The 22,618-nt window shown below is 43.3% G+C and overlaps 1 protein-coding gene across 1 annotated transcript in view; it reads left to right on the forward strand.

Annotated features, from left to right (window-relative positions):
• The window catches only part of PAK5 (p21 (RAC1) activated kinase 5), a 141,348-nt gene that overhangs the window by 114,900 nt on the left and 3,830 nt on the right, over positions 1–22,618 (forward strand). The window contains exons 4-7 of the mRNA XM_067294658.1: positions 5,820–6,311; positions 12,318–12,451; positions 16,484–16,610; positions 20,110–20,235. Of these exons, the coding sequence (XP_067150759.1) occupies positions 5,820–6,311; positions 12,318–12,451; positions 16,484–16,610; positions 20,110–20,235 (879 nt within the window). The remainder of the gene's footprint in view (positions 1–5,819; positions 6,312–12,317; positions 12,452–16,483; positions 16,611–20,109; positions 20,236–22,618) is intronic.

Below are 22,618 nucleotides of genomic sequence, written 5' to 3' on the forward strand. Positions count from 1 at the left end.
TTCACTGTTATATGCAGCAGTTTCAATTCCCAAACCCATCCACAGCTCCTGGAAGTGAATAGCAGTTTCTTGTCTTGAATGATTGCTAAAGAATCTTCTTTTCAAGGAGGCATTAGTAAGATAATGTTTCCTTCAATGAGCTTACTAAATGAGAATCAGGTCTCAAATCAGATATTTTACAAATGAGATTGGCTTTAAAGTATAATTAAAAGAGGAAAAAGTAAGCATTGAAAAAGTCTGCAGACAATTACATGGCTTAAAAATACATTTAACAAAGATGTACATTTCAGCTTGTAAGTCTGAAGAGTATGCTTAGTTCAGTATTGTTTGTAGCTGATGTATCAGATAAATCAAATTTATACCCTATTTCATCATAAGTGGCTTCAGTGGTATTACATCAGAAGACTTCTGACCCCGTTGGATTTAATGGCAGCAGCATTGCGGTGGGATCTTTGAGGGTGTAGCATTGCACCTAGAAGGCTGAGGGCGACCAACCCAGGTTCAGATTTGGTTCCCTCTCGGTTCTCCCCCCATGTTACTTACCTGTTCTTCTGTTCCTGCAGAATAACTCCTTTAACACCTGCGTAGCGTTGTAGCATGTGCTTGTGTCCAGACAGAGCCTACTACGGTACCCTTTCGACACAGAGATCATATTCCATTTTGTTCAAAGCAATCTTGTCAGTATTGTCACACCTCTTTGACTTAACCTGCCTTTCTGCCTATTTTAAACCCATGCCACCACGTTCCAGGTCTGCATATTGTAGTAAGGTTTCCTTCTGTTGTTGGACAATTTGTACTGCATGTTTTTTCTTTTCTCCTCCTCCTCGCCACAGGCAGTCCTCTTAACTTTTTGCATTTGATCATGTGATTTCAAAGCTCAGGGGTCTCTGTCTAACCTGACTGCTCCTCATACCTCCTTGCTTTCCCATTTTAAACAAGGTCCCATGCAATTTGCAGGTACTCTGTACCAGGAGGATATTTCCAGGCTGGCACAGGCAGATCCAAGCCCTTACTATAAGAATCTCTCTCTTTTTTTGCTGTTTTCTCATCCACATACCAAAAGCTGTCAATGAATGCTGTCCAGTATCACTGCATATGAATCTGGGAGCTTTTCTGAGATTTCTACTGGCAAAGCACTAGAGAATAGCCTTTTCCCTTGCAATCTATGTGTAATTTATGGGCTATCTCTACTACACGTCCATATGTCGCTGGTTTTAACATGCACCATGGACGCAGATTTTTTTCCTAGTACACTGCAGAAGTCTCTTCCACCTCCTCCCTTACAACCCACTTCCCATCTGGTAGGCAGGTCGTCCCCAGTGCCATCTACCCAGCTCTTGTCATGCTGAGAAAGCATCCCTTGCAAGCACCAAATATCCCCAGTTTCTCCTGACCGGTGGGTTACCTCTGCAAATTGAGAGCTCAGCAAACTGAAACCTCCTTTGTGTTTATTGAAGGGTGACCCCACCGTGCAAGGGGTTTGTTGTTACCTTACAGGGACCTGTGCTCCTGGTGCTATCAGCTCTCAAAGGGCTGCAACTACCATTTCTAAAGCTAGCGCTCTCAGCGGCTGCAGCTCATCTGGTGACACCCTGCACGGATAAAAGATTTGCCCAAGCAAACTGCGTTATTGGATAAGATATCCCTTACGAATAAGCAGGTGTTTCCACCTAATGTAATACAAAATGGACATCGCCGCCATCAGAGTGGAAACTGAAATGAGTTTGAACGCTGTGTTATATCCACCTTTTAACAACAAAAAGCCCTGACTGCTGAAGTGGCCGTGTGTGGATTTGAGTAATGCTGTGAGTCAGTGAAGCAACCCACACAGCAGCGGAAGTGTATTCCATTGGCACTGCAGTGCCGTGATGGATTTCGTGTCAGAACTTAATCTACTCTGTTGACCTCATCTTGAATGAGAGCAGGGTTGTTTTTTCTTTCCTTTGTAGTATTTAAAGAATTTCCTTTCAGTAGTTAGTTGCATACAATAATAGAATTATTTGTGGAGTAATGTGTGTTTGATTTTGCAATGATGTGAAGAACTGCATTAGAATACAACTTAGGAGGAGAGGTTAAGCTGTTTTAATCATTTTAGCTCCTATATTTCTGTAATATTTCTTGTTTTTCAAGAGGTGAATGGTTTTAAATTTTACTGCAAATCAGTTACAAAATGCTAACTGCAAAAAGCTTTTAGAAATTCTTGACAAGGACCCTGGGGTCAGTGAACAGGGGTTCAGTGTATTTTGAACCCCTGAATTTTCATTCTAAAATTTCACGGTGGAATTTGCTTTTGCCAACATATTAAGCATAGGAGGTGCTCAGATACTTCAGGCATGGGTGAAACTCAGTCTCAAGCAGTTAATTAGTGTGGATTTATTTAGCTGAAACTTCTAGACTGGGCTTCCCCCCTCTCAACGTGAAAAAATATTGTTGTATGTGGATCTATGTAAATAGGTATATAGGACAGAACTAAATTGAGTTCCCCTCCCTCCCCTGAACCATCTGAGCACTTTTCCATGTTAATTAGATTGGCAAATGTAATGTCCTTTATGAAATTCATAATGTCTCTGACCCCTTTTTATTTTATGGGTACCTCTGCTTGAAGGATTAAGTGAAATTATGACTATAATTATTGGTGTCTTTTGCTCATATAAAAATAATGATGTCTGAGGAGGTTGCTATGCAATATTATTATGTGTTGGATGCATGCACCATATGGCCAATAGCTGTCACTTTGCAAGTCTCACACTGGAGCAGGATCCGCTTTCGGAGAGGAGTCTGTAAGCAGCCTTCCGCAGAGGCATTCCCTCGTCCCTTTCAAACTTCGTCTCAAGCGAAAAGACGGGCATGTCCAGCTCACACGTGATGTCGGAAAACACTGATATAATATCGCACTTGGACGTTTTTCCCCCCCCCCACTGACTAGACTTCAGCTAGAAACTCCTCCTTACTGTGCAGCAGGCTACAGTGATAAATTGATGCTGCGGCAGATTTTTTTTTTTTTTTTTGCAGTCTTAGCATAAAATGGTCAAATGATGTTCCACTGCAGAATTCAATTTCACAGTTCAGTTGGGTCCTTGATTACACTGCCAAATTCAGATTAATGTGCATTTAACTAACATGGATCAGGGACTCCTGGCTGGCAGCCAGCAGCAATAGTAGCAACTGTGAGCTGTGTAGAGTTTTGTGCTCTGTCCACCCCTGTGCACCGCCACTGAAATTGATTGATTAAATGAATTCATTGCCATAATTATTTGTAATTGTGCTACATCATGAGCCTGTGTCTAACCATCCCCCCGCCATGTCCCCCCCTGGGATATTCCACACATTGTCAGGAGCTACATACGTTATATCATAAATGTGGAGATGTTCTTTTTTGGAAATTTTTGGGGGGGGGAGATTTTTTGCCTTTCACCCTTTTTTTTTAGTTTGGATAGAGGCAAACTATTGAGCAAGTATCTTGTTTGAGAATGTAACATATTCATTTGCTTTCAATGTAAAAAGCCTAGAAAAGCTTGAGAAAATAAAAAGAAGAAAGGAACCTGTAAATGAAAAAAGCCTCCCATCGAGATAATTTCCTCTGCAATTGTCTCTGATTTCAGATGAAAATTAGTGGTTTCGTGACACTGCAGTTAAGTAGTTTGTCACTCTGGAAAATGATTTAAGAAATGGTAAATTGAATTAGTCTCCTCATTATGCATTACTTGAAGGAAGTCCCTTTGAAAACTCCAAAACCCAACTCTCATTTCAAATAGGTTACATGCTCACCTAATCATAACTCTCCATGTTATACCCCTTTGCAGGTAAAACTCTAGCTTGAATTTCCATTGCCTCTGTGCTGGTGTTTGCTTCATCGCTTGCAGCGCTCTGCCCGTATTGCGGTAGTAATGCAGTTGGTAAGGATTATGCTGGTATCGTTCCAGGTTGTAGAGATAGAGGGGAGGCCCCCCTGAGGAGGCTGAGCACGTGAGTGAATGTGCTGTTGTCATTTTAAGCTGTATAAGGCTAGGAAGAAAAAAGGGAGGAGGACAGAAAGGAGTGCTGCGTCTGTTGTGCAGTACTCCATAAAGCACATTATGGTACGGACCAGTACAGGCCTGCACCAGTGCAGGCTGGGGACTGGCCTGCTGGAAAGCAGCTCTGCAGAGAAGGACCTGGGAGTGCTGGTGGACAACAAGTTGACCATGAGCCAGCAACATGCCCTGCGGCAAATGTGGCTGATGGTATCCTGGGGTGCATTAGGAGGAGCATTGCCAGCAGGTCAAGGGAGGTGATCCTCCCCCTCTACTCAGCCCTGCTGAGGCCACACCTGGAGTACTGTGTCCAGTTCTGGCTCCCCAGTCCAACAGAGACATGGAACTACTAAAGCGAGTCCAGCGAAGGGCTACGAAGATGATTAGGGGACTGGAGCATCTCTCTTATGAGGAAAGGCTGAGAGAGCTGGGCCTGTTTAGCCTGGAGAAGAGAAGGCTGAGAGGGGATCTTATCAACGTGTACAAGTATCTGAAGGGAGGGTGTCAAGGGGATGGGGCCAGACTCTGTTCAGTGGTGCCCAGTGACAGGATGTGAGGCAACGGGCACAAACAGAAACACAGGAAGTTCGGTCTGAACATAAGGAAAGACTTCTTTCCTGTGAGGGTGACGGAACACTGGCACAGGTTGCCCAGTGAGGTTGTGGCGTCTCCATCCTTGGAGATATTCAAAAGCTGCCTGGACAGGGTCCTGTGCAACATGCTCTAGGTGACCCTGCTTGAGCAGTGGGTTTGGACTTAGATGATCTCCAGAGGTCCCTTCCAACCTCAACCATTCTGTGATTCTGTGGCGGTACCATCCTGCAGGCGGTAGGAAAGGCAGGTAAGTCCCAGGTGCATCTGTGCCAGGGCATGAGTTTTGAGTCTGGTAGCTAATGAGAGGGATCAGCCTGTCTTGGATGAGGTTGGGATCTGCCTCATGCAAATGTGTCTGTCTGTGATGCCAGGCTGAGGAAGGCTCGCCTCTGTCCCTGCATCAGGATCTGGGAGATAAGTGCCAACAAGTGACACGAGGACTGTGTGCCATGCTGCCAGGGATGTCTCCAGCCCATGCAGTTTCTTGGGCTCTACAAGTAGCTTCTGCATCAGCTCTTTACCCCTGCTGCCTCCTGCAGGGCTGCTGGTGATGCCTAGGCAGTGCGTTTGCAATGGTGCAAAACAGCAGCAGCCAGATAGTGGTGTTTGGCAGCTACGTCGGGTCTGCCCGGCAGCTCTGAACACAGTAGTCACCTTGCAAGATGCAGTATATTCCTGGCCTACCCTCGATAATACCTTGCTGGTTTCCTCTAGGACCCTGGTTTTGCACCCTTTTCAAGCTTCTCTTTGTGCGGCTCTTCCCTTCGCTATGCCTCGTCGGCACTTGCAAAAGTGGAAAGACAATCAAGCTAAATAGCTCTTTCTGATGGAAAATACCACAATCTAATGGTCTAAAAATTTATTTTCAGATACAGGGTAAAAATGTCACTTCGAAAAGAATGAGTACTTTGAAGAAGAAGTATGTTGTGCCAGGACCCAGCTGAGGACCCCGTTTCGGGGTACCAAAAATGAAGTGGTGAGGGTTGGCTGGACAGATAGAAACCATTTGACTTTAACCAAGTGACCCAAAAGGAAGGTTAGGAGACTGATTAGGGAAACGGAAAAATGAGCAATCTCTGTGAGGGCAGTTTGTACTGTGATACTGAAGGACTGATGTCCGGCATGATGAGTAACTCGCATTTTTTAAATGCTAGTAACTGACACTCTTCAGTGCTTGGCCAATGTGTTAACTTGCCTATTTTTGTTTTGCAGGTGGATTATGATCGAGCACAGATGGTAGTTAGCCCACCACTCTCCGGATCGGACACCTACCCTAGGGGCCCAGTAAAGCTACCTCAAAGTCAAAGCAAAGTCAGCTATTCAAGCAGTAGCTACCAGTATCCTTTAGTCTATCACAAAGCGTCTCTCTATCACCAGCCATCTCTCCAGCCAAGCTCTCCCTATATTTCCACGGCTTCCTACCCAAGCTCCCCAAGTATCACATCAAGTGCTTATCCTCCACCGAGCTGGGGTTCCTCCTCAGACCAGCAGCCATCCCGGGTGTCCCACGAACAATTCAGAGCTGCTCTGCAGCTTGTCGTCAGCCCGGGGGACCCCAGGGAATACTTGGACAACTTTATCAAGATAGGAGAAGGCTCCACGGGGATTGTGTGCATTGCCACTGAGAAACACACAGGAAAGCAAGTTGCAGTGAAGAAAATGGACCTCAGGAAACAGCAGAGAAGAGAATTACTCTTTAATGAGGTAAGTTATTTTGGATAGTGAGACCAATTTTACAGGTGATAGGTTGAACATGAAACATAAACAAAATGGCAACCCGAGTGAACGTCTTTCTAAAAGAGGTGGTGAGTTCTAAGTACATCTGTAGTGTAGAAATATTGTAGAACCAGACAAGTTTCAAATTGTCCTCGTGGCTTTAAATCTTTAACTCCGTGAAAATTCATAGCAAGCACCTAAGAAATCTCTCAGCTGATCCATATAGGCTATAAGGCAGGACAAATAACAGACTTTCAGGAGAAGAGGGACAAGTAGAAATAAACCACCCCTTTATGGTTCCTTTCAGGGTACTTTTGTAGTATTCACTCCGTCTTGTATTAAACATTAAATTATTTGTTCTCAAATGTAAATGCTTTGTTTCTATTGTGAGAAGGGGTAAAGGGAGTTGGTAAGCAAGTCTGGAAAGTATGTCATGAAGGAACTCAGTATTTCAGCTATGTAACGTAGAGATGAGGTCAGTCTGGGAAGCCTGAGTGCAGCCTCAAGCCTGCATTTAAGGGAACTTCAGGGTCCCTACGTCCCAAGTAGCAAAGGTCAGTAAGCTCTCCCTCCAGCACACCGTGCCCTATAGCAGTGCCTATGGAGAAATTCACATCATCTGGATCAGACTGAGGATCAGAATCATGTGGGTTTGGCTGATCATGTCAGCTGCTAACCTGGCCTTGTGCTGGACCTGAGGGTGTACGCTGAAATGCCCCGAGAGCTGACCTGCAGGTCAGTTTTGTTCATGGTATTCACTAACAAAGTTTTACCCCCATCAGTTTTTTATGGAATATTATGTTCCTTTATGGAATGGTATGTTGACACAACTTTCTGTCCCATGCAGTTGAGACACTGCAGCCCTTACGTTCAGGCAGCTCCCATTGTTTTAGAGTTTTGTATTCAGGAAGAATGAAGTACCCTGTGGGGAGAGGTGGATTTAGATCTTGTCTCCACATGAGTAAAATCTTAAATGATTAAGAGTGTGTGCAATTATGTGTTTAGCGAAAAATACTGGGAAAAGGTCTCGGGGCTTAAAATTAGTTCATTTCTATCATCTCCTAAATACTGCAAGTACAGAAGACTAGTCAGACAGAACAATCTAGTATTCTGTCCTAAATATAGACCAGCCTGACCACTAAACTGTCCCAAATACTGACCAGTGCTGGATGCTTAGGGAAGAGCAGAAGGCAGGCAGGCAGGGAAAGCACTGTTGTGATTTCTACCTTTTCCACCTTCCAGGTATACATGGCTCAGGGACATCTTGAGCCCAGTGTTATGTCTTTGTTTAATAGTTCTTGATGGATTTTTATTCCACTACCTTGACAATTTGTATTTTTAAACCTTTGTTTACTTTGAACCTACACCTAATCATTTCATTTATCATCACCTATTCATCTTCTTCTCCAAGTGGCTTATTGTGTTACATACCTGTCATAGTACTCCTCAAACGTGTCATTTCCATACTGAAGAATCAGGGACTCACAGAAATACTGGTTGGAAGGTGCCTGTGAGGTCCTCTAGTCCAACCTCTTGCTCAAAGCAAGACTATCACCAACTCTAGGCCAAGTCAGCCATGGCCTTGGCTAGGTGAATCTTGAAAACCTCCAAGGATGGGATCCTGCAGCCTCTCTGGGTACCTGTTCCAAGTGCTGTACTGCCCTCCCAGTGAAGGTTTGCTTTCCTAAATTCCAGTCTGAAGCTTCCAAGCTGCAACCTGCAGCTGTTGCAACTTGTGATCTAGTCTGTTTACTGGTTTCTCAGGCAGAAGTCATTCCATACACCTGGTTATCCTTGGGTGCATCTATATTAGCATCTTATTAAGGACCCCGTTTGCACTTTCAAAATGAATCTCTTGATCATCCCCATTTACTGCACTTTGTTTTATACTTGGAGCAACCTTGGAGCACAGAAACTGGTTCCTTTGGGGAACCTAAACCAACACAGGCATGCCAGGAGCTCACCTGGTGTGCTCCAGCTGCTGACAGGTATTCAGTCCACAAACCAGACTGGAGAAAGTCCAAAGTAAAAACCCCTGAAAAATGTATGCCATGCACATAGGATGCTTAAAACCAGCTGTTTCACTCTACAGAGCTCCTTCTGGTCTGTATTATTTGCAAATGTAGATATAGCCCTTGCTGGCTTTTTCTGAACCTTTTCTGGTATTAGTATATCCTTCTGAGGTGGAGAATCCAAATTAAGCTCAAGAAGCAAGTGCACCAGACTGTTGTCTGGCATATATGTAGGGTGTTTTTTTTTTTTTTTTTTCTCCTCCCTTTCACTCCTAACCATTAGCAGTCTGTTTGCTTCCTCAGTGGCTACTGAACACTGAGCTGACAGTCCCTTTTTCATGGAGCCATCTATTATAATTCCAAGATCTCTTTTACCAAGTGATAATAGCAGTTCAGAGCCCACTACTGTATAGGTAAAATTAAGATTATTTTCTTCATATGCTTTGCTGTAGGTTTAAGACATTGAATTTAATTTGCCATTTTATCATGCAGTTGTTTGGTGTTGTGAGTTCCTTTTGCAACTTGAAGCATAAGTTTTCCTTTTTACTCCTCTAAATAAGTTAGTATTCTGTATTCTCCACTTCCTTTTTAGATCTCTTATAAATATGCTGATCAACACCAAAAATATTGCAGGTCCCCAGGAACACCTCCTATGAAAACTATTTAATCTTATCATTTGTTTCCTGTGTTTTAATTGTAAGAATACCTTCCCTCAGTATATGGCTCTGGTTTCTTTAAAACCTTTAAAATCTTAACATTTTTAATTAAAATATTAATTTTGAAAAAAAAATCCTTAAAGGCTTTTGATCTGGGACCTTCTTGAAATCCAAGTAGACTGGCCTTTAGTTGGATTGCTCTGGCTCACTCACTCCTTAAAAGAGCTGTAACAATTTTGTAAAGCATGCTTTTCCTAGACTCTTCCCTGTTGTAACCTATTTGTCCCAGTAACTAATTAAAATAATCACATGATAATATTACCATTTCTACTAGTTTGCCTAGTACAGACATTAGACTGCTCTGCAGTTATTTAGATCCCTGTGGAACCCTCTTTGAAAGCTGGGATGACATTCACCACTTTCCATACTTTGGATACCAAGTTTACAAGAACAGGTTAGACACACTGTTAACAGTTTTGTAGTTTCATACTTGACGTCCTTTAAGATTTTAAGTGAATACCATCCAATCTGGGGCATTTGTTGCTGTTCATTGTACTGATTCCTTCAAAATCCTCCTTTACTGCTGAAAGCGGTTTGAGACAGATCCTGTGACTGGCACACTATCAAGCACAGTCCTAACATGGGGGTCTCCACAAGCCCCACCATGGACAAGGGCTCCAGGCACCCACCTATCTTTTCTGCAGTGGCCCTATCCTTAAGTGTTCCTTTTACAAACTTATCGTTTACTGGCCATCCAGATTATCTGGCAGGCTTCCTACCTCTGCTCTGTTTCTGATTCATTTACAGTTAGTTTTTATGCTTGGAGCTAGTTGCTCTTCAGAATCGTTTTGGCCTGTCTGACAAGTTTTTATATTTATGTCCAGATTTCATATTGTTTTCTTTTTCCTCATTTGGACAAGGCAATGTTTTGATGGACAGCTTTCTTATTCCTAATACACTCATTTACTTTACTGTCAACCATGCCAGTCTTTTTCTGGCATTTCTAAGATCTTTAGGATAGATTGTTTTTATTTGCTGTATAATGCTTTTTAACAAGCTTTCTCATTTTCACAAAGTTCTTTTTGAAAGCTATGACTGTGCTGGGTACTCTGGCTTTATTTTGCCTCTGCTCTAACACTGCATTTATTTGCATTGCGGTAACTCTAACAGAGCATTTCTTGAATGGCGACGTCTTGAAGCAGGCCCTACATGCTGTTCAGGACCAAGTAAAGAGTTGTTTCTCTGACATGCTCCAGTCATTCATGTTACCTAAAAATTTCTTTGCAGTATCGCTGAGATTCCTCCATTGCCTACATTGCTGTTGTGCTTTCTATCCCTATCGCTTTTCTGACGTTCTGCAGCATGTTGCAGTCATTGTCACTGTCTCGGCTGGGCTGATGTTAGCATAGTCTCAATTCTGTACGTTCTCTTTTAGATTTGATGTTTCAGTTCACAGGGATTCATGTACCATTGGAGGATGCGTCAGCTGGTTTATCTGCTGGACTCCACATGTTCTCAAGCACGTAGCAGTATTCCTTGGCCTGCCCAGCTTGTTTGGCCTATCATTTGTGCCCTGGTATTACAGCATCCCACTGACTATCTTGCTTCCACTCCGTTAGGAACAACTAATGTGTTTATTGTGTCAATGTCGTTATTTAAATCGAGGCATTCAGGTTATCCCACCATATTTGTCATGCTTACACACTTGTGTAAAAGCATGTATACATTTGGCCCAGTGTCTTTTTTACTGTAGTGTTTAAATGAAATCACTCATTTGAGTAAATTTGTTCTACTTGGGTTTTGTCAGTTTGTGTCTTAGTCTTACTTGAGGACACAGAGTTTTTTGTGATTGCACGTCTGGAGGAGCCTTCATCCCAAACTGTCAACTCTCCTCCAGGCTTTTGTTTAAAAACTTCTGTATTACTAAGTGTTAGAAGACAAAATGATCAGAAATGCAATTGTTCATATAGATAAGCAAATCCAGCAAATTTCACATGTATCGAAATTCTTTCTGACTTCAAGGGATTATGTATGTGCACAGGTCTTCCCTAATTAAGGGCTATAGACACCTAGATTAGGCATCGTGTGACTCAGCCTAAGTGCAAGGAGTTGCAGAACCAGGCTGGTACTAGGTACAGATGTGCAGAGCTGTTTTGGCACCTGTGTAGCAGATTCACCCGTATATATTAAGATATTAATTATTCCAGCACTTAACCTAAGACTAACACCTACTTAGCATTTTTAAAAGCATAACTCTGTCTACCCCATATTAGTGATCATTCTTTCCTCACCAACAAATCACTCAGATTTAAGTGAAGAATTATTCCATTTCCAGGCAAATTATTGTAAGGAGTGAGAAAAACTTTATCTTTGTAGGGGGTTTTAATTATAAATGGGCAATAAAAAACATGGAAGTAAATCAGTTTGGAATATTCCCTTTCTCGCTTGGATATCAGAATTATTTATGTATAATCACAAAACTCCATGCCAGCCAGTGAGCGCAAGCTTCTCCAGAGAGTCGGCAAAATCACCGAGGAATTTCAAAGAGCAGCTCAAGCGTTAACACTCGGATTTAGACCAAGCCTTAGGGGTTTATTTTTCAAAGTGTCAGTTGTAGCTCTCTGTTCTTGGACCACACAGAGACGCTGAAGAGCAACTCCTTGTACAGGATACGTGATCCTGTGAGGATCCGTGAGCGAAGCAGAACTGAGCTTTGTCCTTTCCAGTCACTTATACTGTAACACATAGAGACAATTTGCTCCTTAGCCCTCTAGGGATACCCATGCCCGAATCCTGATTCCCTTCTTATTTTACTGCCTATGATGTGGTCAGTGGCACAGGGGTCTCAGAGTCCATTAACTGAGTCACATTATTAATATTCCCTATATTATCAAATTTTTGTTAAACTTTTTGTTAAAATTCCTTGCAAAGTACCTGATGCTACATTGCTACGTGATGGAGAAGACTTTGATGGGTTCACTGATTGATTGAGTGAAAAAAAATCTTTGTTGTACTGAAAGCAGGTGGCAAAAAAAAAGCAATGAAATGAATAGTCCTATCCCTGCATTCAGAAAAAAATAATAATTGTTTACCACTTACAATTTAGCAGCTGAAGAGTCTTCCTCTTTCCTATTGTATTTGTGATGAGTGTCATTTTTATGTAAATACATTGATTTTGTTTATGTGTTGGTGTAACGATTAGCAGGAATGTGATTCATAGCAGGACATTTACTAAGTACAAAGAGGAAAGTACAGTGAAAAAAGTCAAAAGAAGCGTCAGATAATGCTTGTAATAATTCACATACAGTCTTTTTCCTTTCTCGCAGGTTGTAATCATGCGAGATTACCATCACGAAAATGTGGTCGACATGTACAACAGTTACCTGGTTGGGGATGAGTTGTGGGTTGTGATGGAGTTCCTGGAGGGCGGTGCCTTGACAGACATAGTGACTCACACAAGGTAGGTTGGAGGAGCACCCTGTCAGTGCCTTGTGTCAGACGGGCAGGATAAAGCCCATGACGTAGCCGAGGCATGAGGGTGGCTTTCCCTTGCATCTCCATCCACACTGTGCCATGTGAGGACTTCAAGAAGAAAGAGGAGCTGGCTGAGGTTGGAGGAGCCCACCTCTCCATCACTTCAGGTTAAGCATGAGACAGCTGAAGTGTGCCTGAGCCACAGCCAAGCCAGTAAAGTCCAGGAAGTCGTTCTGCTGAGAAACCTGCAAAAAGTTCTTGGAACTTTGCTGTAGGCTTAGTCTTTAATTCTTTTTGTAGCAGAAGCGGGTTTTGATATCTGAAAATACCCAGCTGTGCTCAATAGCCAGTAGGTTTATTTTTCTCTGATTGCACCATCGAGGCGAATGACAAGTTTCATCTGCGAAGACCTGAGTTTAGGGTTTTGTGTTTCTCGCACAGGAACTGTGGAACATAACAGTGCTTTATGGGATTCATTCCCAGGGAGGTACTGAAATCTTAGCTCCTGTTGTAGCAGAAGAAAAGAGGGAGGGAAGCATTCACAATACTAATGAATACAAATGCAGATACCCCTTAAGCTGGGAATCAAGCCAGTTTCTCCTTCTCCTGTGTTTCTTGTCTCAGGCCCATCTTCCCATTTTTCATTGCTCCTTGATGTCATTGGCACAACTTCCACTGACTCCGGGGAAGGCAAACCCTCCCCTTGCAGTTAGTGATGCTAAGTGGTTGCTGACGTCTGTCAAGGGCGGGGATAAGCGAAACCATTGGCCATGCTAGGGGAGCATATATGCCTTGGCAGCCGACCGTTGCATCTTTGCAAAGGCCAGCGTGAGCTCTCACCAGGCCCGGCCTTCCTCCCCAGCCACACCTCGCTTGCCCACACGTTTACATCCCCATCAGCACTGGTGTCCCTTCATACCTCACCTTGTGGTGAGAAAAGCTGGACACATCCTGGCTATGTATATGTATATGTGGGTATATATATTGCATGTGCATATATGTATGTATAGCTGTATGTGTGTGTATGTATATATATATACATAAACACACGCACACACTGTAGCATACTCACTTTATTAGCATAAATAAACCACTGCAGATGAATTCCTAGCAGTATAGCCGTTCCTTAAGTGAAAGGGAAATAAATATTTTAGAGGGCTTCTTGGTAGAAGGAGGCTTGCTGGGAAAGCTTTAGTAGCTAATCTCCTAGCAGAGACATGACTTTTATCCACCGATTACTGAAATGGCAAAAGGGCTTTGCTTCCCTGCATAGTGATCTCTATACAGTTGTTTTTGCTGTCCTAACTATGTCGGTTGTAGGGGTGATTTCTTTGCACACTCATAACCCATATAAGCATGCTGTCAAAAATGTTAACTGTGACCCAGGCCTAAGACATAATGGGATAAGTGTTTTTATAGCAGTATATTTGTGTTTAGAGTAGAGGTCATTCCTGTGTTTCAGTTAATATCATGACTTTCAACAAGGTGATTAGCCAGTACAAAAGCTGTAGTGTACTAAACCTCACTGCCAATTTCTCTTGAGTGGAGACAGATTTTACAACCCACTTTACATCTACTCTTCACTCTTCTTCTGATAACCAGGATGAAATGAGATAGGAAAGAAGAATTATTTATTTAATTTCTTCCCCTTGAATAAAAAAAATAGTTTACACACTAATCCATTGGAAGGATATTTAGGTGAGCAAGAAGAAAAGCAACGAATAGTAAACAAGACACCAAAATTTGTCTTCTCTCATAGTTTAATGACATTCTTAGGTCCTACCAAAATAATTTTAAAGTATGTATTTTATTTTTAAGTGTTGCCTTAGCTGACATGCTGAAATAAATCACATTATTGCAAGTTGTTTGTTAACTTCTGCTCCCCAAAACATTAAAATCACTATATCTTGACTATTTCTGACAGGAGCTTAATGGCAAACAGATGTTCCCAGGATACCACTTCATAAGAGCTGTCATCATTTTTTACTCACACTAGTCATTCCTTAATCTTCTGGGCTTTTTGCATTTTATGACCTTCCCTCAAAGATTGTGTTGAAATACTTCCAATTGCGTCACAAAGTTAAAGCAGAAATCTCCCTGAGTATTTTCCTGCTAGTGTAATAGAGAGGATTTGGGCTGGCAGTTTCTGGGAACTGTGCTGGTTTGAGTCGAGCACAAGGTGAGTGATAATGCGCAGAGGAAATACGGCTCGTTGCTTCCCCCGTCATTTCCTGGCAGCCGCGGGATGCCCGACGGACGGGGCTGCTGTGCCAGGACACACGGCTGCCTGCCGTACCACTCATCAGCTCCCCTCCCTTGCACTGCCATTGCCAGCCTCTAACCATGGGACAGACCTCTTTTTGAAGAATGGGGTTTCGCACGTGTGCACATACACGATGACTAGATAACTCATATATTTTTCTTCTGAAATACAGTTATTATTTTTATAATATACATACAAGCAAAAGAAATACTCTCCAAGAGTTACACCCAGGGCATGACATTTTTCCTCCAAAATGAGAGTATTGTTTCTCTTATTTATTCCATGTGTGATTCTATCTCAGTAGTGATTTATCCTTCTCGGCAAGTTATTGTAAAGAAGGCATTTCAGTTATTTCCCAGAGGGAAACAGATTCACTTTAACACAGTGCATCACGTAATATACTACACGTGTTTAGTGCTATAGGGTAACTTATCCAGACCTTGTTTCCAAGTTCTTCCTCACATATAATCTTCCCTTTTTCTACAGAAATACACCTGGAGGGTTGCTCCGTAATGGTCTCCTGGCTGTGCATGTTCCCCATGCCGTGTGTCAGGAACTGGCAGATAGGACAGATGCGTGTACCAGCACGTGGAAGGGGTCTGGAGCAGCCCCGTTGCCACTATCTGTGGCCTGGGGCTAATAGCAGTAAAAAGAGACCATTTCATGGCACAGCCCAGTCCTACCAGGGAGATGCTGCCCAGGAAAAGGCTCTGTTGGGCCACACAGTACTATTTCCGTATGGTTGCTTTTCAGACAAGAACATCCTCTAAAGGCAAAAAGCCCTGTTTCTTCAAGCAAGCTTCTCAGTGTGTTGTAGGACAGTCGTGGCTCGTAAAATCGGGACCTGGAAAAGGGAAGGGAGAAGGCTTGGCCAGATCCACAGCTTCCCATGCTGCAGCTGCTGTTTTCCAGTTTGAATCACTGCTGGCCAAAACCTCTAGTTTTGTCAAGCTCAAGAGTGCCAGAGCTGCAGGGCAGCCCACAGCTATTGGGGCAGGTAGCAGCTGAAATAAATCTGAGACAGCTGAAGGTTTTTGAAGTATTACTTAATTTACTGTCACTATACTGCTGGAGCACAGACCTCTGGCTAGAGGAGGAAGTGGCCGTTATATTCTGTGGTTCTGCCTTTCGTGTCTTTGCAATTCATGTCTTTGCATCAGATGTGTAGAGGCATTAAACTGCATGTAGAAATAGTAATGCTTCTCACACACTATCAGTTTCTTCATAGCAATTCATAACAACTGTGGAGCGGTACAAAGTGGCCAGTGGCTCTCGTGGACTTATGTGTTGGATATCCTTAAGGAAGCATAATCTATTCAGGTTTCATAAGCAGATCTCCTAAACTGATGTCCCCAGTAGGAGCTGACCCAGAGAAAGCACTCCTGCCACCGTGTTACACCAGCTGGCGCTTTGGGGAACAAGCCCAGGACATTTTCCCCAGTGCAACTCCCATGCAGCCCCAGGTCCCATGTGTGGGTGACTTTCATCTGGGTCACAGCCTGTGACTTAAACCCTGCCAAACACAGAGAGACTTGAGCAGCAGCAAGACCAACCACCTCCCAGAGTGAGGAGAAGCTGGGAACACAGATCTGGGCTTTGTGGTTTTCTTACGGGGTCCCAGTTATTACAATTGTTTTAACTGCCTTGAATGGGGTAGTTGTTCTCTTTACTCCAGCTCTGCTGGTTTCACAGTCTCCTTCCCTTTCCTTGTTTCTTCATTAATGTTCAGCTTGTTTTCGCACCTTGTTGTTTTAGAATGAACGAAGAGCAGATAGCTACTGTCTGTTTATCTGTCCTGAGAGCACTGTCCTACCTGCACAATCAAGGGGTTATTCACCGCGACATCAAAAGTGACTCCATCCTTCTCACAAGCGACGGGAGGGTGAGTCTTCAGTGCTTTCACTTTGATCTCTCACTGGAACGCAAAGGAAATGGGTTAATTCCAAGCAAAGAGTCTGTCATGGGAACAGCTTCATTAAACCCACGGAGAGAGTTGTGAGCTCCCCGTGGGCAGGCAGTCGGTGTCTCCTGCGACTGCCACCCCTCATCACCTTTCCTTGAAGAAACCTAGGAGCTGCGATGCCATCTCAGAGCAGTGATTTTCTTAAAATAGCAAATGGTAGCACGACGTAGCCCACACTTGCCGGGGATAACATATACTCAAAGGTGTACAATGAGTGAAGGTAATTCTGCATGTTGTGTGGCTGTTCAACGTGACACTATCTAAAAAAATTAAAGGAAAAAAAAAAAAACAGAAGAAGCTGAGTCAACGAGCAGCTATTCTGCTCCACGCTGGGAATTGCAGTACGTAAGAACTAGGCTCTTGATCCCAGTCCTAATGCAGCTGAACAGCCTCTAGACTGACCTGGCCGCAAGACGCTCCCCCTCCAACATGCAGGTGCCTCCGCCTAGGTAAGCCCAGCATCCCCAGCAGTTGCGGACATGGGGTCTGTGCTCCTCACCAGCAGAGGCAGAGCGGCTTCGTTAGGCTGAGGAGGCCCCTCCAGTTGAAGCCACTCCAGGAATGCAAAAGTGATAGAGCTAAAACGGGAGAAAACTGCCCAGAAGGGAAAGTGCAGCTCAGCATTTAAGCTCCCCACCAGGGAGGAAGACGAGCAGTTTTCATCCCTCGATTCTTCCCGTTTCTAATCCGATGACTGTGTAATACAAGATGCATAAACAGGTCTGGGGAACAGTAGCCTAATCTGTTGGGTTTTTATTGATTATATTAAGAAATTAATTACTTAGAACTGTGTATGTGGTGGTTCAGCTCCAGATTAGGCTCTACAGCACAGCTGCTACCAGACTGTTGAGCCCAACTAGTGAAAACACATATTCAGTAGTAAGTTTTGTGAATAGCTTGTTACAGAGCTAAGTCAGAAAAAGGCAGGCATGGCCTGGCAGACGGTTAACGTCGCCGTTGCGTATGCAGCCCCTTGTGGGGGACCTGAGCAGGCAGGATGCAGTGGCAGTGGAAGGTATCCCACAGGGATAATGCTTATGTAACAGGAGACCTTCTTTTATGCTGTACTACGCCTACCCTACCGCCTCTCAGAAATATTTTCTTTTTACTGTATTTAGTTATGTAACCTTTTATACTCTGTTTGCTCTGTTCTCCTAAGCTGATTAGAAGACTAACTTCAGTCTGTACTAATAGGAGATATTATAAATTACTACTGAAATACTTACCTTATTATAATCGTACCTTTTATCATGCATAAGCTTGTGAGACTGTTGATATTACCTGATTTTTCACACTGTCTCACCTGACAGCTCCCCATTACTCAAACTGCAGCGATGACACTTTGAGACGTGATAATTTAGTCATCTTCCTCGTGACCTCATGGGCGCCTGTTAGACACTTACACTAAAGCCTACCTTCGATCCTCAAGCCTCGTAAATGCCTATCTGCAGGGCAGCAAAGCAGCAGCCACAGAGCTGGTTGTGGACTGAACTGAATCCCCATCCCAAAGAAGTTGCTATTTCCCTACAAGGAGAAAGATGGGTCTGGGCCGTGATACTTCTGGGCGTACGCACCACTAAAACTTTAGGTGCCTAAAACTTGGGGCGCCTAAAGGATTAGGCAGAGGGAGGCAGATCACGCTTAATTATAAGAGCCTAATTTCTGCTTAAGTTAGGCCCTTGACTGCTAGTTTGGATCTCATCTTATGGCCCATTAGGGTAATCAGTGAAAACTAACATACTCGTGGGGCCTGTAATCAGGGTTTTAAGGATTGCTCTACCGGAGTTACACATCAGACTAAAGCAAAACTTAGTAAGTAAGTTGGACTTAGCCCAAGACCACCCAGTACCTCTGGAAACAAATCCAGATCATCTGTTTCAGAAGGTAAAATCTTGGTCCCACCTGGAGGCAAAGACAAACTCCTCCAGCTTCAGGGACAGCCCCTTTCCAGGCCTGATCTGATTCCCTAATCAAAGCTGTCCTTTATAATTTAATTCCTGCTTCGCCAAGTGAGAGGGCTGTTTGTCCTGCAGCAGATGCAGGGCACTCCTGTTAATTCTGTCTGGGGAAGAAAATTCCAGGTATAGAAGAGTTTTTCAGTTGCATTTCAGTCCATGTTGCTGAAATAGCATCTGATCTGCTTTCAGGATCTGCATACAGTGCCTCATTATACTCATTACTCCAGTACTTATTATCTGCATTGCAGATTTCTTCATGGCTGTATTGTGCAATTATCTTTTTTTAGAAGATCGTCTTCTTTTATGTACTCCAATGAGCAATAGATATGCAAAAGCTCTTGTGCTCCTACAAAAGAAGATTGGACTCTGCTTCCAAAATACTCATTATTTCATCTATTCTTCATCCTGTAAACTGAAAAATACGTTTAGCATGGAGAACTTGGCTATTACTGGCTTTGTTTTAGAAATGCCAACAATTATTTTGTAATTCTGTTAAAAATAATACCCTCAGTTTAAAAAAAAAAGTAATGTCTGTATTGAATCCAAAAGAAAACAAATCAGTGCTGATAATAAAATGCTGGTCTACACAATGCAGCAATTTATGGAACTTCCCACTTAACTTGTCATGGAGCTGTTTGGGTTTACTTCATATCCCCAAAGGCTGAATACACAATCTGATTTGGACTTGATATGTTCATTTTTTTTTCATCTTCTGTGAATATAAAATGATTAATAAGCTTGTTTCTTAAAGCTAAAGGAGTTGTTTTTTTTCATGTATTTATTTGGAGGCCTCGAAGCAATCACCAGGGTTTTTCTGGAGGCTATTCCACATTAAGATAACCCCTGTTACTGTACACCACCCAGTGCAATGGTGACCCAGGCCTGGCTAAGCTAAGGTCAACCCCCTTAAGCTTCAATGTCCAAGGTACAAAAGCCATAATAGGAGTGGTATATATCATTTGCAATATGGTTTTGAATATCAGTATACATACATACACGTTACAAACATAGCTTTTATATGTATGCAATGATACATTCTTTACAAAATACTGTTATTTTGGAGCTGTTTGCTTTTCTTCTCAGTTATATTTTTAAAATACTGTAAGCCATTTATCACCTCTGCATCTTTTGTTGGTAGAGAGACAGTAAGATATGATGGGCAAACTTAATAATGAGCACCACTGACAGTCTCTCCTACTTCTTTTCCTAACAAAGCTTCACTTTAATTAGCCGCATGTTTTGCAGGTTGTATTACCTACTCTAGCCACACTTCCAAAATTGGCTTGCTGCTGTCCTGTCCCAGGCAAATGTTGCAGTTCAGTCCCCGTTCATCCCTGCTGCAGCTGGCATCCATGCTTGTCTCTTGGAGACATGTTTCTCTTGGAGGCAAGTCATCCTTAGGAATGTTTTCTTTGGTATTCAAGAAGGGCTCTTTTTTTTTCTTCCCTTTTTTTTTTTAGATAAAATTGTCAGACTTCGGATTCTGTGCCCAAGTTTCTAAGGAAGTCCCCAAGAGGAAATCGCTGGTTGGAACACCCTACTGGATGGCACCAGAGGTGATATCTCGGCTGCCTTACGGCACTGAAGTAAGTATAACAGGGTATCTAAAGCCCGCTGGAACCGAGGGTGGCTTTTCTCTCTTCTTGAGAAAGCACAGGGTGCCTTAATTGAACACATCTATCCCTGTGAGAAATGTACAGTTGAAATCCATTTACATATACGTGCTAAATAACAGCAGTTGTTTGCCATGGCGTATTATATCATGCCTTGTTTTAAAGCATTTCTCCACGAAATGTGGTTAAATAACTAACTATTCTGTTCTGAGCACTAGCCAATGTAGTCCCCTTATATTTTAGCTTAGGGTGTTATATTAAAGGAAATAATTGGTATTGTTTTCACATTATTGAATACCTTTTGATGACCTTCAGACGGCGCTTACAAGCCTACTTTGCAGATATGGGCATGTACACCCACGATGCATGGCCAAGTCCCATCAGGGAGCCGGGACATCAGACATTTGCTTGCAAGAGCACCAGCTCACATCTGCCCCCAGGTGCAGCATGCACTGACAGGGCAAGGGCCAGTCCACCTGCAGGCTAAAATGTAGCCGTGGAAGGGGAGGTCATGCCAGCCTCTCCAGTGGAGAGGGCCGGGTACTCGTGCAGCCCTCCAGGCAGAGATCCTCGCCGCTTACATCCAACTAAGTCTACCTTTGGCCAAGATCACCTTCCTCTAGAGGCTGGCCTGCGAAGGCGCGGGTGTATTTCGTTAGGGAAAAACAGCCTCCCTAGGTGTCCCAAATGTACGAGCAAGTCATGTGGGTTGGATTGCCCCCCACTGTGTAGCACTCATCTCTGCACCCTCTCATTCCTTTTTGTTTGGTTGGGGGGTTTTTTTGTTTCTCAGAGAGAGAAATCTCTTCACAGGGTTTTCTGAACTCAGGATTGCAGTAATGAAATAGCGTGGGAAGACCAACGTGCCTGCTGTGATCTGTCCCTTAGCCAGCAACTGCACACTCTCCACTCGGAATTTCTAAGTCTGATATTTTATTTTCCTTGAATCTTTGTATTTCAGTCTTTGGAAATAAAACGTGCATGGGTTCTGAGTGTGTGCAGTTGTGGGTTAGCTGTGACTGCTCTCCATGTGTCCTGCAGCTACTGGCTGACAAATCAGCATTCTTCCTGGGGGTACCCAGTGCAGGCAGCCTTTTAGAGTCACAGATGATCTCTTTTCCCCAAAAAAAGGTGTGTATGGGGGCTGGGGGATGGTTGCAAGAAACGTGGAACTGGTTGTGGATCTTCTTGTGGTTTTAAAGCCTGCTTCAAGTCTAGGCTCATTAATGCATCTGAGATATTTTAAAAGTGAGGTGTTCTCCGAGATAATGCATAATATTTATTTTCCCAGATGGAATTTTGTGTAGAAATATTTAACAACTTCAGCAGGTTTCTACTGAAGCTGAAATTGTCTGTCACCGGGAGCAATGGTGCATAGCTTTGTCAAGTTACACACCACAAGGACATTGGTTAAAAGAGGCAGTAATTCATCCCAAACTGCAGTCAACTAACTCATTAGCTGCGTAATAGTAAAAAAAAAAAAAAAAAAAAAATCGCACGTATCTCTGGGAACTATTTTAAGCAGTGCCAAACTGTCTGAAAAAAGAGGCAATTCACGTGGTTTATTGGAGACCTTCAGATGAGCTGAGAAAGGGCTCGTCTGTGGGGACCATGGGCTCTGGAGCGCTGTAGCCCAGCTGTTACTCAGCTCTGAGTCACAGCACTTCTGCACCACGGGCTTACGGAGGAGCAATCCCCTCGCTCCCTCAGTAATGGCCATGATTCACTGTTCCCCAGCCCGAGACGCAGCTGCTAATCTTCATTTGCTGTTCTCCAAGGTAACAGGAGTCATCTTTTACTTTGTGTTACCTATAGCAGCAGCTGCGGAGAGCAGCTCTGCACTCTGTACAGCAAGGGAAATGAGCTGTGCAGCAAGGTCCGGGAAGGAAGCTGTAACTTCCCACCATGCAGCCGGGAACGGGCTGGCCCGGAGCGGGTCAAGCACCTGACCCACAGCGAGCCCTCAGCAATTGCACCCGGCTGATGTCCCAGTTTATGTAGTATTATAGGAGATATTTCAGGGACAACATCAATCCTGAGATCCCCTTCCACTGAAAGGATTGTAAAGTGGCTAAATGTACAGCTACAACTTTAACTTGCCTACCAGAAGAGAAAGAAAATATATATATATATTTAAGCAGGAGGATAGAGTTGGCACAAGAGCAAAACAGGTATGAACTGGCCTTGACTATATTTGGGCTGGCAAATTATAGGAATTATAATCATCAGAGGAATAGGATTTGGGACTAGCTTTGCAGCAGGCCAGAACAAAAAAAGATGGTGCTTTTTTTAGACAGAGCTGAATTGTTTTCCAAAGGGATTATGTAATGTGGTTACCTATGATAGCTGCAAGTGG

Source organism: Apteryx mantelli, chromosome 3, assembly GCF_036417845.1.
Source record: "Apteryx mantelli isolate bAptMan1 chromosome 3, bAptMan1.hap1, whole genome shotgun sequence".
NCBI classification, from domain to species: Eukaryota; Metazoa; Chordata; class Aves; order Apterygiformes; family Apterygidae; genus Apteryx; species Apteryx mantelli.